Here is a 12,445-nt window from a genome sequence, read left to right on the forward strand (position 1 = left end):
AGCTGGGAGTTCCACAACAAGTATTGCAAAAGATTTAAAAGTGAAACTAAAACCCTTTTCAGGAGTTACACTTAAACCATCTGGATAAATAGACTATTTTCTGAAGAGTACATGTAAGAGAGTTATTGAATGATCATATTCCTGCAATTGTGAAAAGGCTTAAGAGTTCCACACAACTAAGAATTTAGAGAATTAACACTACTAAAAAGTGAGAAGAATCAAACTGTATTAGTCTTACTAGACATGAAAAAGACAAGCTTGGATTTTACGGTAAGGTAACTTCAGGGCCACCAAAGACGGACAGGTCATGGCAGAGAGTTCTGACAAAATGTGGTCCACTGGAGAAGGAAATAGCAACCCACTCCAGTATTCTTGCCAAGAAAACCCCATGGAACGTATCACAAGGCTAAAAGAGATGACGCCGGAAGATGAGCCCCTCAGGTCGGAAGGTGTCCAATATGCTACTGGGGAAGAGCAGAGGGTATTTCCAAGTAGCGCCAGAAAGAGTGAAGCGGCTGGGCCAAACCCGAAAGGACACTCAGCTGTGGATGTGTCTGGCGGTGAAAAGAAAATCCGATGCTGTAAAGAACAATACTGTTTAGGAACCTGGAATGTCAGATCAATGAATCAAGGTAAGCTGGAGGTGGTCAAACATGAGATGGCAAGATTGAACATCGACATCTTGGGAATCAGCGAACTAAAATGGACAGGCATGGGCGAATTTAATTCAGGTGACCATCATATCTACTATTGTGGGCAAGAATCCCTTAGAAGAAATGGAGTAGCACTCATAGTCAACAAAAGGGTGGGAAAAGCAGTACTGGGGTACAATATTAAAAATGATAGAATGATCTCAGTACGAATCCAAGGCAAACCATTCAACATCACAGTAATTCAAGTCTATGCCCCAACCACTGAGGCCGAAGAAGCTGAGGTTGATCGGTTCTATGAAGACCTACAACACCTTCTAGAACTAACACCAAAAAAAGATGTCCTCTTCATCATAGGGGATTGGAATGCTAAAGTAGGAAGTCAAGAAATCACCGGGATAACAGGCAGGCATGGCCTTGGTGTACAAAATGAAGCAGGACAAAAGCTAATAGAGTTTTGCCAAGAGAACACGCTGATCATAGCAAACACTCTTTTCCAACAGCACAAGAGGCGACTCTACACATGGACGTCACCAGATGGTCAATATCGAAATCAGATTGATTATGTCCTTTGCAGCCAAAGATGGAGAAGCTCCATACAGTCAGTAAAAACAAGACCTGGAGCTGACTGTGGCTCAGATCATGAGCTGCTTCTTGCAAAATTTCGGCTTAAATTGAAGAACGTCGGGAAAACCACTAAACCGTTCAGGTATGACCTAAATCATATCCCTGATGAATATACAGTGGAGGTGAGGAATAGATTTCAGGGATTAGAGCTGATAGACAGAGTGCCTGAGGAACTATGGACAGAGGTCCGTAACATTGTTCAGGAGGCAGCAACGAAATCCGTCCCAAAGAAAAAGAAATGCAAGAAAGCAAAGTGGCTGTCTGATGAGGCTTTACAAGTAGCTGAGGAAAGAAGGGAAGCGAAAAGCAAGGGAGAAAGGGGAAGATATACCCAACTGAATGCAGAGTTCCAGAGAATAGCAAGGAGAGACAAGAAGGCCTTCTTAAATGAACAATGCAAAGAAATCGAGGAAAACAACAGAATGGGAAAGACTAGAGATCTCTTCAAGAAAATTGGAGATCTCAAGGGAACGTTTTGTGCAAAGACGGGCATGATAAAGGACAAAGAAGGCAGGGACATAACAGAAGCAGATGAGATGAAGAAGAGCTGGCAAGAATACACAGAAGAACTATACAGGAAAGATCTGAATGTCCCTGATAGCCATGATAGTGCGGTCAGAACTTGAGCCGGACATCCTAGAGAGTGAAGTCAAGTGGGCCTTAGGAAGCATTACTAACAACAAAGCTAGCGGAGATGACAGTATTCCAGCCGAGCTATTTAAAATCCTAAAAGATGATGCTGTTAAAGTGCTGCATTCAATATGCCAACAAATCTGGAACACTCAACAGTGGCCACAAGACTGGAAAAGGTCAGTTTACATTCCAATTCCAAAGAAGGGCAACGCCAAAGAGTGTTCAAACTGCCGCACAATTGCGCTCATTTCACATGCCAGCAAGGTGATGCTCAAAATCCTACAAGCTAGGCTTCAGCGGTATGTGAACCGAGAACTACCGGAAGTACAAGCTGGGTTTCGAAGAGGCAGAGGAACTAGAGATCAAATTGCCAACATTCGCTGCATCATGGAGAAAGCAAGAGAATTCCAGAAAAACGTCTATTTCTGCTTCATTGACTACGCTAAAGCCTTTGATTGTGTGGATCACAACAAACTGTGGCAAATTCTGAAAGTGATGGGAGTACCAGACCACCTTACCTGTCTCCTGTGAAACCTGTACGAGGGTCAAGAAGCAACAGTAAGAACCGGACATGGAACAACCGAGTGGTTCAAAATTGGGAAAGGAGTACGACAAGGCTGCATATTGTCACCCTGCTTATTTAACTGATATGCAGAGTACATCATGAGAAACGCCGGGTTGGATGAATCACAGGTCAGAATTAAGATTGCCGGGAGAATTATCAACAACCTCCGATATGCAGACGATACCACCCTAATGGCAGAAAGCGAAGAGGATCTAAAGAGCCTCTTGTTTAGGGTGAAAGAGGAGAGTGCAAAAGCGGGTTTGAAACTCAACATTAAAAAAACTAAGATCATGGCATCTGGCCCTATCACTTCCTGGCATATAGAAGGGGAAGAAATGGAAGCAGTGACAGATTTTACTTTCTTGGGCTCCAAGATCACTGCAGACAGTGACTGTAGCCATGAAATTCAAAGACGCTTGCTCCTTGGGAGGAAAGCTATGGCAAACCTAGACAGCATAGTAAGAAGCAGAGACATCACCTTGCCGACAAAGGTCCGTCTAATCAAAGCTATGGTTTTCCCAGTAGTAATGTATGGCTGTGAGAGCTGGACTATAAGGAAGGCTGAGCGCCGAAGAATTGATGCTTTCGAACTGTGGTGCTGGCGAAGACTCTTACGAGTCCCCTGGACTGCAAGGAGGTCAAATCAGTCCATCCTAAAGGAAATCAACCCTGAGTGCTCATTGGAAGGACAGATAATGAAGCTGAAGCTCCAATATTTTGGCCACCTAATGCGAAGAGAAAACTCCCTGGAAAAGACCCTGATGCTGGGAAAGACTGAAGGCAAAAGGAGAAGGGGACGACAGAGGATGAGATGGCTAGATAGCATCACGGATGCAATGAATATGAACTTGAGCACGCTCCGGGAGAGAGCGCAGGACAGGAAGGCCTGGCGTGCTTTGGTCCATGGGGTAACGAAGAGTCGGACACGACTGAACAACAACAACAACAACTTCAGTTCACATATGAGTTTCCCATTGCCTCCTCCCTCTAGCAGCCCCATGTGCCCCATCACACATTCTTCAGGAGCCAGAGGGGCTTGGGGGGGGGGGTGCTAGTAGCTGCAGGGGTGAGAAGGGGACAGGAAGCTTTCATTCTGTGAAATTATGGTAAGATCCATGCTATAAAAAACTGTATTTGTTCCAGGCTAATCCTGCTACAGTATCTTATGCCTTATTGATCCCTGCTTGATTTTCGCAATTCTGTATTGCATGGGTTTCTAGCAGCGCTCCTCCAATACTTTTGGCTTTTTCAGAAAAGGGCAGCACAGCAGTATACCCATTTAAGAAGTAAAGATCACATTATTCTCACTGTGTGTATGTTTCATCAACCTTCCCTGTTGGTAGTCCAACACATCTGGATGGCCTGCTTAATGCTGACTGCCTCAAGAGTTACAGACTGAATTTAAGATTCATTCTAGATTAAAACAAAGCACAAGAAGACCTTGTCTACATTTGAGACCTGTTCTAAAAACCTCACCTGCTGGCCTTGTTTAGATTCCAGACACTATTTGGAAATCCTGGCTGGATGACTCAGTAGATGTTGTGGCCTTTGCTGCAACTGCATCCTGTTGCAGCATAGATCCAGTAAATGGGCAACTAACCCTTTCAGTGTGGAATTTGCTCATTCAGATATCAGTGCAACAGAGGTACAAAATACCACTAAAGAGGAAAGCAAAAGTTTCTGAAGGCTTGGGAGAGTAAAATTGTTTCCTCAGGCACTTTTTAAAAGGTGAAGTGGCAAGAACAAAGACTAATATCTGAGCAGGCAAATTTTATTAGATTTTAATTATTTGAATGAAGCATGTAGTATGCTTGAAGGCAGGAGAGAAACTGTATGTTGTTAATAATTAAAAAAAGGATTAGCATATAGCTTAGTGGAAGACAGCAGTCCTACTTACCGATAGCATTATAGAGAGGCTCTCCAGTTAGCTTGTCCCAAACCACAGTTGTCTCTCTCTGATTACTAACTCCAACAGCTTAAGAACAAAGGAAAGTTGTAATGTTTTCTAGATGTAATGTTATATACTTTGGCTTGGATCCAGAAATAGATGAGCAGAACCCAGTTCGTGCAATGGGGCTTTCTGGCTCCTTCCCTGACTACAGTATTCTGTACCCCACTCCCCCGAGCCACTCCTTAGGGGAGAAATGACATGTGATAGGCACTGGGGACAGCAGCAGAATGGGGAAATCAGGAGAATTTAGTAGTGCCTTTCTGCTAATGCAAGACATCTCTGGATCCAAGCATATATCTTTTAGAAATATTTCAATAACTTTCATCATTTCTGTTTTAACATTTCTCTTATTTATTATTTATACACTTTACATACATCACAAATATATTGGCTGGGATACAGAGAAGTCTGTGAATTCACAAAATGCTCCTGTAGACTCATTCCGGGGGAGGGGAGTATGCTGCTATTTGTTTTCAGCAGCAGCCCTTGCACTAAGTGGAATGCTGCTCTTGACAATCCCCTGACCTTGGGGGAGGGGTGGGGAGAGAGGGGAGAACAGCAGGCTGCCTGCCAGAAGGGAAGGCTGAAAAACCTGTGCAAGAGACCACGTACAGCCCTTTGGTTTCCAGAAAAGAAACACAACATCGCACAAACAGCAAATAATTTATGGCTTAATTTGCACACTCCCCCAAGAACAGGAAAGGTCACTCTGTCAAAACATATTAATAAGCTACAGAAATATCTTGTCTGTTTTTTTCCAGCCTGAGGAATCACTTTAATAGTTTGGCTACTACTTTATGCATCAGGTTTCTAAAGTTCACAACTGTCTCCCTCTTGACCTCTACCTTTAGTTTTGGGAAATTATCCATTATTTTAATGAAAAAACGTAATACCTTTTATGTTGGCAATGTCTACATTCAGCTGGTTCAATTTCTCACATGTTCTTTCCACACATTCATAGACAGATTGTAGTATTTCCTTTGGATCTTGTTCTACCCACCTTGAACAGATAAGCATAAAAGCAAGGCCAACATCAGAAAGCTGCATTTTGCAACTGACATTATGGACACAAAATACCATAAAGACATGCCTGCTTGCTCCATTGCCTTAGAAATAGATGACAATTTTCAGCATTAATTTCACTTGGTACCAGCTAGTCTGCCAAGAAGCAGAGTTTAGTGGATCTTTTCACCTTGACTCCTCTTATCAAAAACTTGTTCAGACAGAATTATTAGTTTAGGTAGCTTAAGAAAGAACTTTATATATCTTCTGGTGTTTTATAAGTTGGACAAGTAAAACAGTATTCTCAATAGGAACTAGGGATGTGTGAACTCACCCCTGTCTGGGTTCTCTGGACACCCGCCCAGCCCCTGTCCCTGCTCGCCAGTCCCCGGACCACACTCGAGCTCCTCCCATGCTCAGCAAGCAGCTTGCACTTACCCCAGCGGCCTCATTGAGCTCCGCTGTCGCCATTTAAAAAAAATTGAAAATGGTGATCGCAAAAATGAGCACGCGAAATGCTAATTTTGCGAATGTGCATATTCTCATGTGTGAAATGCGCATTTTATGATGGTGCACATTTGTGTGTGCGCAAAAATGTGTATTTTTTAAAAGTTACATTTTTGCGCATATGTGAATATGTGCATTCGCAAAAATGCACATTTTTGCATGTGTGCAAATATGCGCATTTTTACGATTGCCATTTTATTTCTCAAAAAATGGTGACCGTGAAGCTCGATGAGGCCACCAGGGTGAGTGCAGGCCATTCGCCGAGCGTGGGCGAGGGGTGAGCAGGGGCAGGGGCTCGGAGAGCAGGGCTCAGGGGTGCGGGCAGGGGCGGTTCCATTGGATTCCTGGACTGAATCGGGCGCCTGTGCCATTCCTAATAAGAACATTGTAAAAACTAAAACACATATTTATAAACTGACAGAAAAAATGCTTTATGATTTAAAATCATAGTGAAAATCACATTTCAAGCTAGAGGTTAAATTGCACATTTTCCAGTGTGAAAAATGCGAATAGTCGGTGTTTACATCAAGCAAACAGGCATTTCTAATTTTTTTTATATGCTGAGGGGTGGGAGCTGTGGTGTCAAAGTTAAGGCAGTGACATTTCTGAAGTGACATTTCTATGAAAAGTGAAGGAGTCATCCAAATCTCATAACATGTGACAAGATCACTGCTTACTGCTTTTCTGGAAAATCTTAAAAACTTATCCCAGGGGCAGATTTACATGACTACATGATCAGCAAATATAGGAGAAAAGATCACCCAGTTATTAATTTTTCATCTCAAAAATTCTTCTGTAAGGCCACCTATGTTTTGTTTTGTTTTTAAAAGGAAACATACCAACAGCACATAGACAAGTATATTATTGCAAGAATATACACCTTTTGGACTTGATCTCATATTTCTACAAACAAACCAATCCACTAACTTGAGCAGAAACATGTAGGCCTCAATCAAAAGAAATGCAAGCAGAACTTCACTGATGAAATGCAGCTTTCCCACCACTTACTCATCAGTGCTGGTGCCCTCAAAAAGCTACATCCTCCCCAAGTTCCTCAAAACAGCACAGATGTATGCGGGACTAAAGAAATAGGGGGAATTGGTGCAAATTGGGGGAAGGCAATTTGAAGAGCAGAAGTATCTTTCCACTTATGTAGGGCACCTTTGGATCCAAGCCACAGAGTTTAATATCATCATCACACTAAACTGCAAGCATTCAAGTACACAAAGGAAGATCCATACCCTTCTTTGGGGAATTTCTGTTTGATTTCTACTTGGTGGTGACTCAACAACTCAGCTGTGTTCGCATTGAAAACCTGCAAACAACACAACACAAAAGTTCACCAAACCAGTTTGTAAAACAATAATTAAAGGGAGTGGCAGACAAAGAAGCCTGGCACCTACATCTTAAACAGTTACTCGGAAGCAAGTTCCACTGACGACAGTGACATTAAGATACAGATTAATGGCCCTAACAAAATGCTGAGCATTTTATACACAGCATAAAATTATCACAGAGCACGATGACATGAGAACATTCGCTTAACACTAGAATAGGGCATTTAACAATACATCGCTGTAAACGGAAGTTAAACTTACTTTAAAAAAGCAGTTATAAGCAAAGACTTTTGAGTCTTGAGTTATATTATGGCTTTTGCGACCATATTAAATGATTCTGCAATAATATGAAAGGTCAATGTATCAAGTAGATAAAGGGAGGTAACAGTTTCTGGGGATTATGGACAAGAAGAACAATGAATCAAGGATACCTCCCCTCTAGTTTGAGTCATTTCTAAAAGGGAGGGAGGAAGAATATATAAAGCACAGGCACATATAAAGAAATGTAATCTAATTATCCATTTAGTGTGCAATCCTATGCATGTTTAGACAAAAATTTTTCTACAACTCCCAGCATGCCCAAACCAGTATGGCTGGCTAGGGCACGTCAGGAGTTGTAGGATGTTTTTCTGTCTAAACAAGCATAGGATTGCACGGCTGCCTCCGAACTTGGAGGCGAACACCTATCCAATGCAGGGCAGGAGAAGTGCAGAGGGGATTGTCCCCTCTGCACTTCAGCCACTCTACATCTGTGGCCAGACAGCTGATTTCGGCTGTCTAGCCACGGGAACTCGGAGCGGGGTGGTGGTGGACACCAGACAACGCATAGGAAGCATTGGAACGGCACTTCTACCTGCCCCGGCACGCCCCCAGGAATGCCCCGTTTTCACCGCTCCGCACTCCTCTTCCAAGTGTGGAGTGCGGGGCCATTCCGTGCGGCCTGTCAGGCAGTGCGGGAGGGAGTGGAGGTCGGTTCCCAGGAACTGACCTATCCTATGGCCGTCTAGCCACTGACTAGCGGCCATAGGATTGCGCCCTTAGAATATAAGTGGTGTCACCAGTACAATATTATCCTTCCATTTTAAGATCGGTAGAAATCATTTCTGTATTTATACTGTTAATGGTCAATGAAGATAAATGGTTGAGATTAGTGTTTGTGCATAATTTCTTGTTCTTTCTCAAACTTCATAACTGGTAGTCTAAATCCCAAATTCATCCTCCCCCTCTGAAGTAGCTTTATGAAGAATGCTGATACACTTGACATTCCTGAGTAACTGTATTATATAAACACTAAAAATAGAACACTGTTATGTTCATAAAAATATGATGACAGAGGAGTTTTGAACACTGAATGATCCAATGTAGTTAGAAAATGGGCAACAGTAATTACGTAATTATTTTGTGCGTTCTATAAAAATGGGGATAATTATGAAGCTTCTCTGTTCATCTGAAATATGTCAGCTTAGGTTTAACTTGACCCTTACCAGAAGTGAGGCATTAGCTCAGACACTTCTCTTAAATTTGCAGTCAAGCAAATCATTACTGCTAGTAAATCTTTGTGCAAAAGCATAAAAAACAGGGGAGGGTGCTAATTAAAAAACCACATTAGTTTATGGAAATTATTTTTCCCATATACAAGTGTTTGTGCTTGTATATGTATGGTTTAAATCTTTTAATTATACCATGCTTTGGGAAATCAATCAGTCAATCACATTTCTTTGCTGCCCAATAGCCAAAGCTCTTTGGGTGGTTCACAAAAGTTAAAACCACAAGTACAGCATAAAAACAGTATAAAATATAAAGGCTTAAAGTTACAGTATAAAGTTTAACCAGAATAAAACTTAGCAGCAATGCAGAGATTTAAAATACAGTAACAAATTTAAAACAGCTGAGCTAAAAAACTGAAATGCTAAAATGCAAAAATTCCTGGGAAAATAAAAAGGTCTTCACCTGGCGCTGGAAAGAGTACAACGTGAGCCCCAGGAGAACCTCCTTAGAGAGCTCGTTCCACAGCTGGGATGCCACAGCCAAAAAGGCCATCTTCCTGGTAGCCGCCCACCTCACTTGGCAGGTGCTCCTGGAGAAGGACTGAAGATTACCTTAGGGTCTGGGCAGGTACATATGGGAGGAGACGATCCTTCAGATATCCTGGCCCCAAACTGTTTAGGGCTTTAAATATTAATCCAAGCACTTTGAATTGAGCCCAGATATGGACTGGCAGCCAATGCAGCTGGAAAAGTACTGGCAAAATATGATCTTGTTGGCCAGTCCCTGTTAACAATCTTGCTGCCCTGTTTTGGATCAGCTGAAGTTTCTGGAGCATTTTCAAAGGCATACTCACATATAATGCATTGCAGTAATCCAGACGAGAAGTTATCAGGGCATGGATAACTATACCTAGACTATCTCTGTCGAGATAAGGGCATAGTTAGTATATTAGCCTAAGCTGATAAAAGCCGCTTTGTGCCACCGAGTCCGCTGTGTCTCAAGTGACAGTTCTGGGAGCAACCCCAAATTACGAATATTGAAAAGCATATTAAAAAGCAGGCTTAATTAACCTACTAAATAAATACTATGCTAGGCCACTGCCAGTCAAAGTAAACAACACTGGGCTAGATGGACAAATAGTCTAACCTGGTATAAGGCAGCTTCCTTTATTCCTATCTACGCAAGTAATTAAAATATTTAAACAGTGCTGATGCAGCCCTTTTCATTCATTGTTTCTCCAGCTTCCTCCTAAACTTTCCACTAAACACACAGGTCCTTTGCCCACAGCCTCTCTCTTGTTTACTGAAACAAGTTTCTAATGTATTAAGGGAATGTTAAAAAATAGATATTGATGCTGTTGCAACGAGTAAAGTGTTCAGTGAGGGTAGGGACAGCTAACCATGTTCGCTTTTCTTCTTGAATCACTGCGCTGTAGGTATGTACATACACACATTATTGGGTTGCGTACTTATTGATATGTCAACAATTAACTACAGAGGTTGCACTTGGCCAACTGCGTGGCCAAATGCAACATGGAGGACAAGACAAAGAGGAGGTATAATTCTTGCCTTTTGTAAGAGCCAACAAGCAATAACCAATTTATTGTTCTTGTTTATTCGGTCAGTCCCTTCCGAGTCTTCATAACTTCATGGACCAGCCCACGCCAGAGCTTCCTGTCGGCCCTCGCCACCCCCAACTCCCCCAAGGTTGAGTCCATCACCTCCAGAATATCATCCATCCATCTTGCCCATGGTCGGCCCCTCTTCCTTTTGCCTTCCACTTTCCCTAGCATCAGCATCTTCTCCAGGGTATCCTGTCCTCTCATTATGTGGTCAAAGTACTTCAGTTTTGCCTTTAATATCATTACCTCAAGTGAGCAGTCTGGCTTTATTTCTGGAGTATGGACTGGTTTGATCTTCGTGCAGTCCAAGGCACTCTCAGAATTTTCCTCCAGTACCACAGTTCAAAAGCATCTATCTTCCTTCGCTCAGCCTTCCTTATGGTCCACCTCTCGCAGCCATAGGTTACTATGGGGAATACCATTGCTTTAACTATGCAGACTTTTGTTGTCAGCGTGATGTCTCTGCCCTTAACTATTTTATCAAGATTTGTCATTGCTCTCCTCCCAAGAAGTAAACGTCTTCTGATTTCCTGGCTGCAGTCAGCGTCTGCAGTAATCTTTGCACCTAGAAAAACAAAGTCTGTCACTCTCTCCATGTTTTCTCCCTCTATTTGCCAATTATCAATCAAGCTGGTTGCCATAATCTTGGTTTTTTTGAGGTTTAACTGCAACCCAGCCTTTGCACTTTCTTCTTTCACCTTCGTCATAAGGTTCCTCAGCTCCTCCATGCTTTCAGCCATCAAAGTGGTATCATCTGCATATCTGAGATTGTTAATGTTTCTTTCAGCAATTTTAACTCCAGCCTTGGCTTCATCAAGCCCAGCACGTCACATGATGTGTTCTGCATACAGGTTGAATAGGTAGGGTGAGAGTATACAACCCTGCCGTACTCCTTTCCCAATCCTAAACCAGTCCATTGCTCCGTAGTCTGTTCTTACCGTTGCTACTTGATCATTATACAGATTCCTCAGGAGGCAGACAAGATGACTTGGTATCCCCATACCACCAAGAACTTGCCACAATTTGTGATGATCCACACAGTCAAAGGCTTTAGAACAATCAATAAAACAGAAATAGATGTTTTTCTGAAACTCCCTGGCTTTCTCCATTATCCAGCGGATATTGGCAATTTGGTCTCTAGTTCCTCTGCCTTTTCTAAACCCAGCTTGTACATCTGGCAATTCTCGTTCCATGAATTGCTGGAGTCTACCTTGCAAGATCTTGAGCATTACCTTACTGGCATGTGAAATAAGTGCCACTGTTCGATAGTTTGAGCATTCTTTAGTGTTTCCCTTTTTTGGTATGGGGATATAAGTTGATCTTTTCCAATCTGATGGCCATCCTTCTGTTTTCCAAATTTGCTGGCATATGGCATGCATCACCTTGACAGCATCATCTTGCAAGATTTTAAACAGTTCAGCTGGGATACCGTCGTCTCCTGCTGCCTTGTTATTAGCAATGCTTCTTAAGGCCCATTCAACCTCACTCTTCAGGATGTCTGGCTCTAACTCACTGACCACACCCCCGATATTATTATCCTTCCTATACAGATCTTCCGTATATTCTTGCCACCTTTTCTTGCTCTCTTCTGCTTCTGTTAGGTCCTTGCCATCTTTGTTTTTGATCATACCCATTTTTGCCTGGAATTTACCTCCGATGATTCTAATTTTCTGGAAGAGGTCTCTTGTCCTTCCTATTCTATTATCCTCTTCCGCTTCTGCACATTGCTTGTTTAAAAATAATTCCTGATCTCTTCTGGCTAACTTCTGGAATTTTGTATTTAATTGGGCATATCTCCCCCTATCACTGTTGCCTTTCACTTTCCTTCTTTCTTGGGCTACTTCCAGTGTCTCAGCAGTCATCTTGCCTTCTTGATTTTCTTTGGGACGTTTTTTGTTGCCGCCTCCTGAACAACGTTGCGAACTTCTGTCCATAGTTCTTCCGGGACCCTATCTACTAAATCTAGTCCCTGAAATCTATTCTTCACCTCCACTGCATATTCATTAGGAATATTAGTGAGCTCATATCTAACTGATGCGAAGAGAAAACTCCCTGGAAAAGACC

At 42.4% G+C, this 12,445-nt stretch overlaps 1 protein-coding gene across 3 annotated transcripts in view; it reads right to left on the reverse strand.

The window, feature by feature from the left end:
- GK (glycerol kinase) overlaps window positions 1–12,445 on the reverse strand; it is a 49,201-nt gene that overhangs the window by 33,394 nt on the left and 3,362 nt on the right. For all 3 annotated transcript variants that reach the window (XM_084843980.1, XM_084843981.1, XM_084843979.1), the window contains exons 2-4: window positions 7,177–7,250; window positions 5,320–5,426; window positions 4,373–4,450 (exon numbers count right to left, since the gene is read on the reverse strand). In XM_084843980.1, the coding sequence (XP_084700106.1) occupies window positions 4,373–4,450; window positions 5,320–5,426; window positions 7,177–7,250 (259 nt within the window). The remainder of the gene's footprint in view (window positions 1–4,372; window positions 4,451–5,319; window positions 5,427–7,176; window positions 7,251–12,445) is intronic.

This window comes from Heloderma suspectum, chromosome 3 (genome assembly GCF_057233095.1).
Source record: "Heloderma suspectum isolate Gila_16-S chromosome 3, 16-S_ref, whole genome shotgun sequence".
In the NCBI taxonomy this organism is placed as follows: Eukaryota; Metazoa; Chordata; class Lepidosauria; order Squamata; family Helodermatidae; genus Heloderma; species Heloderma suspectum.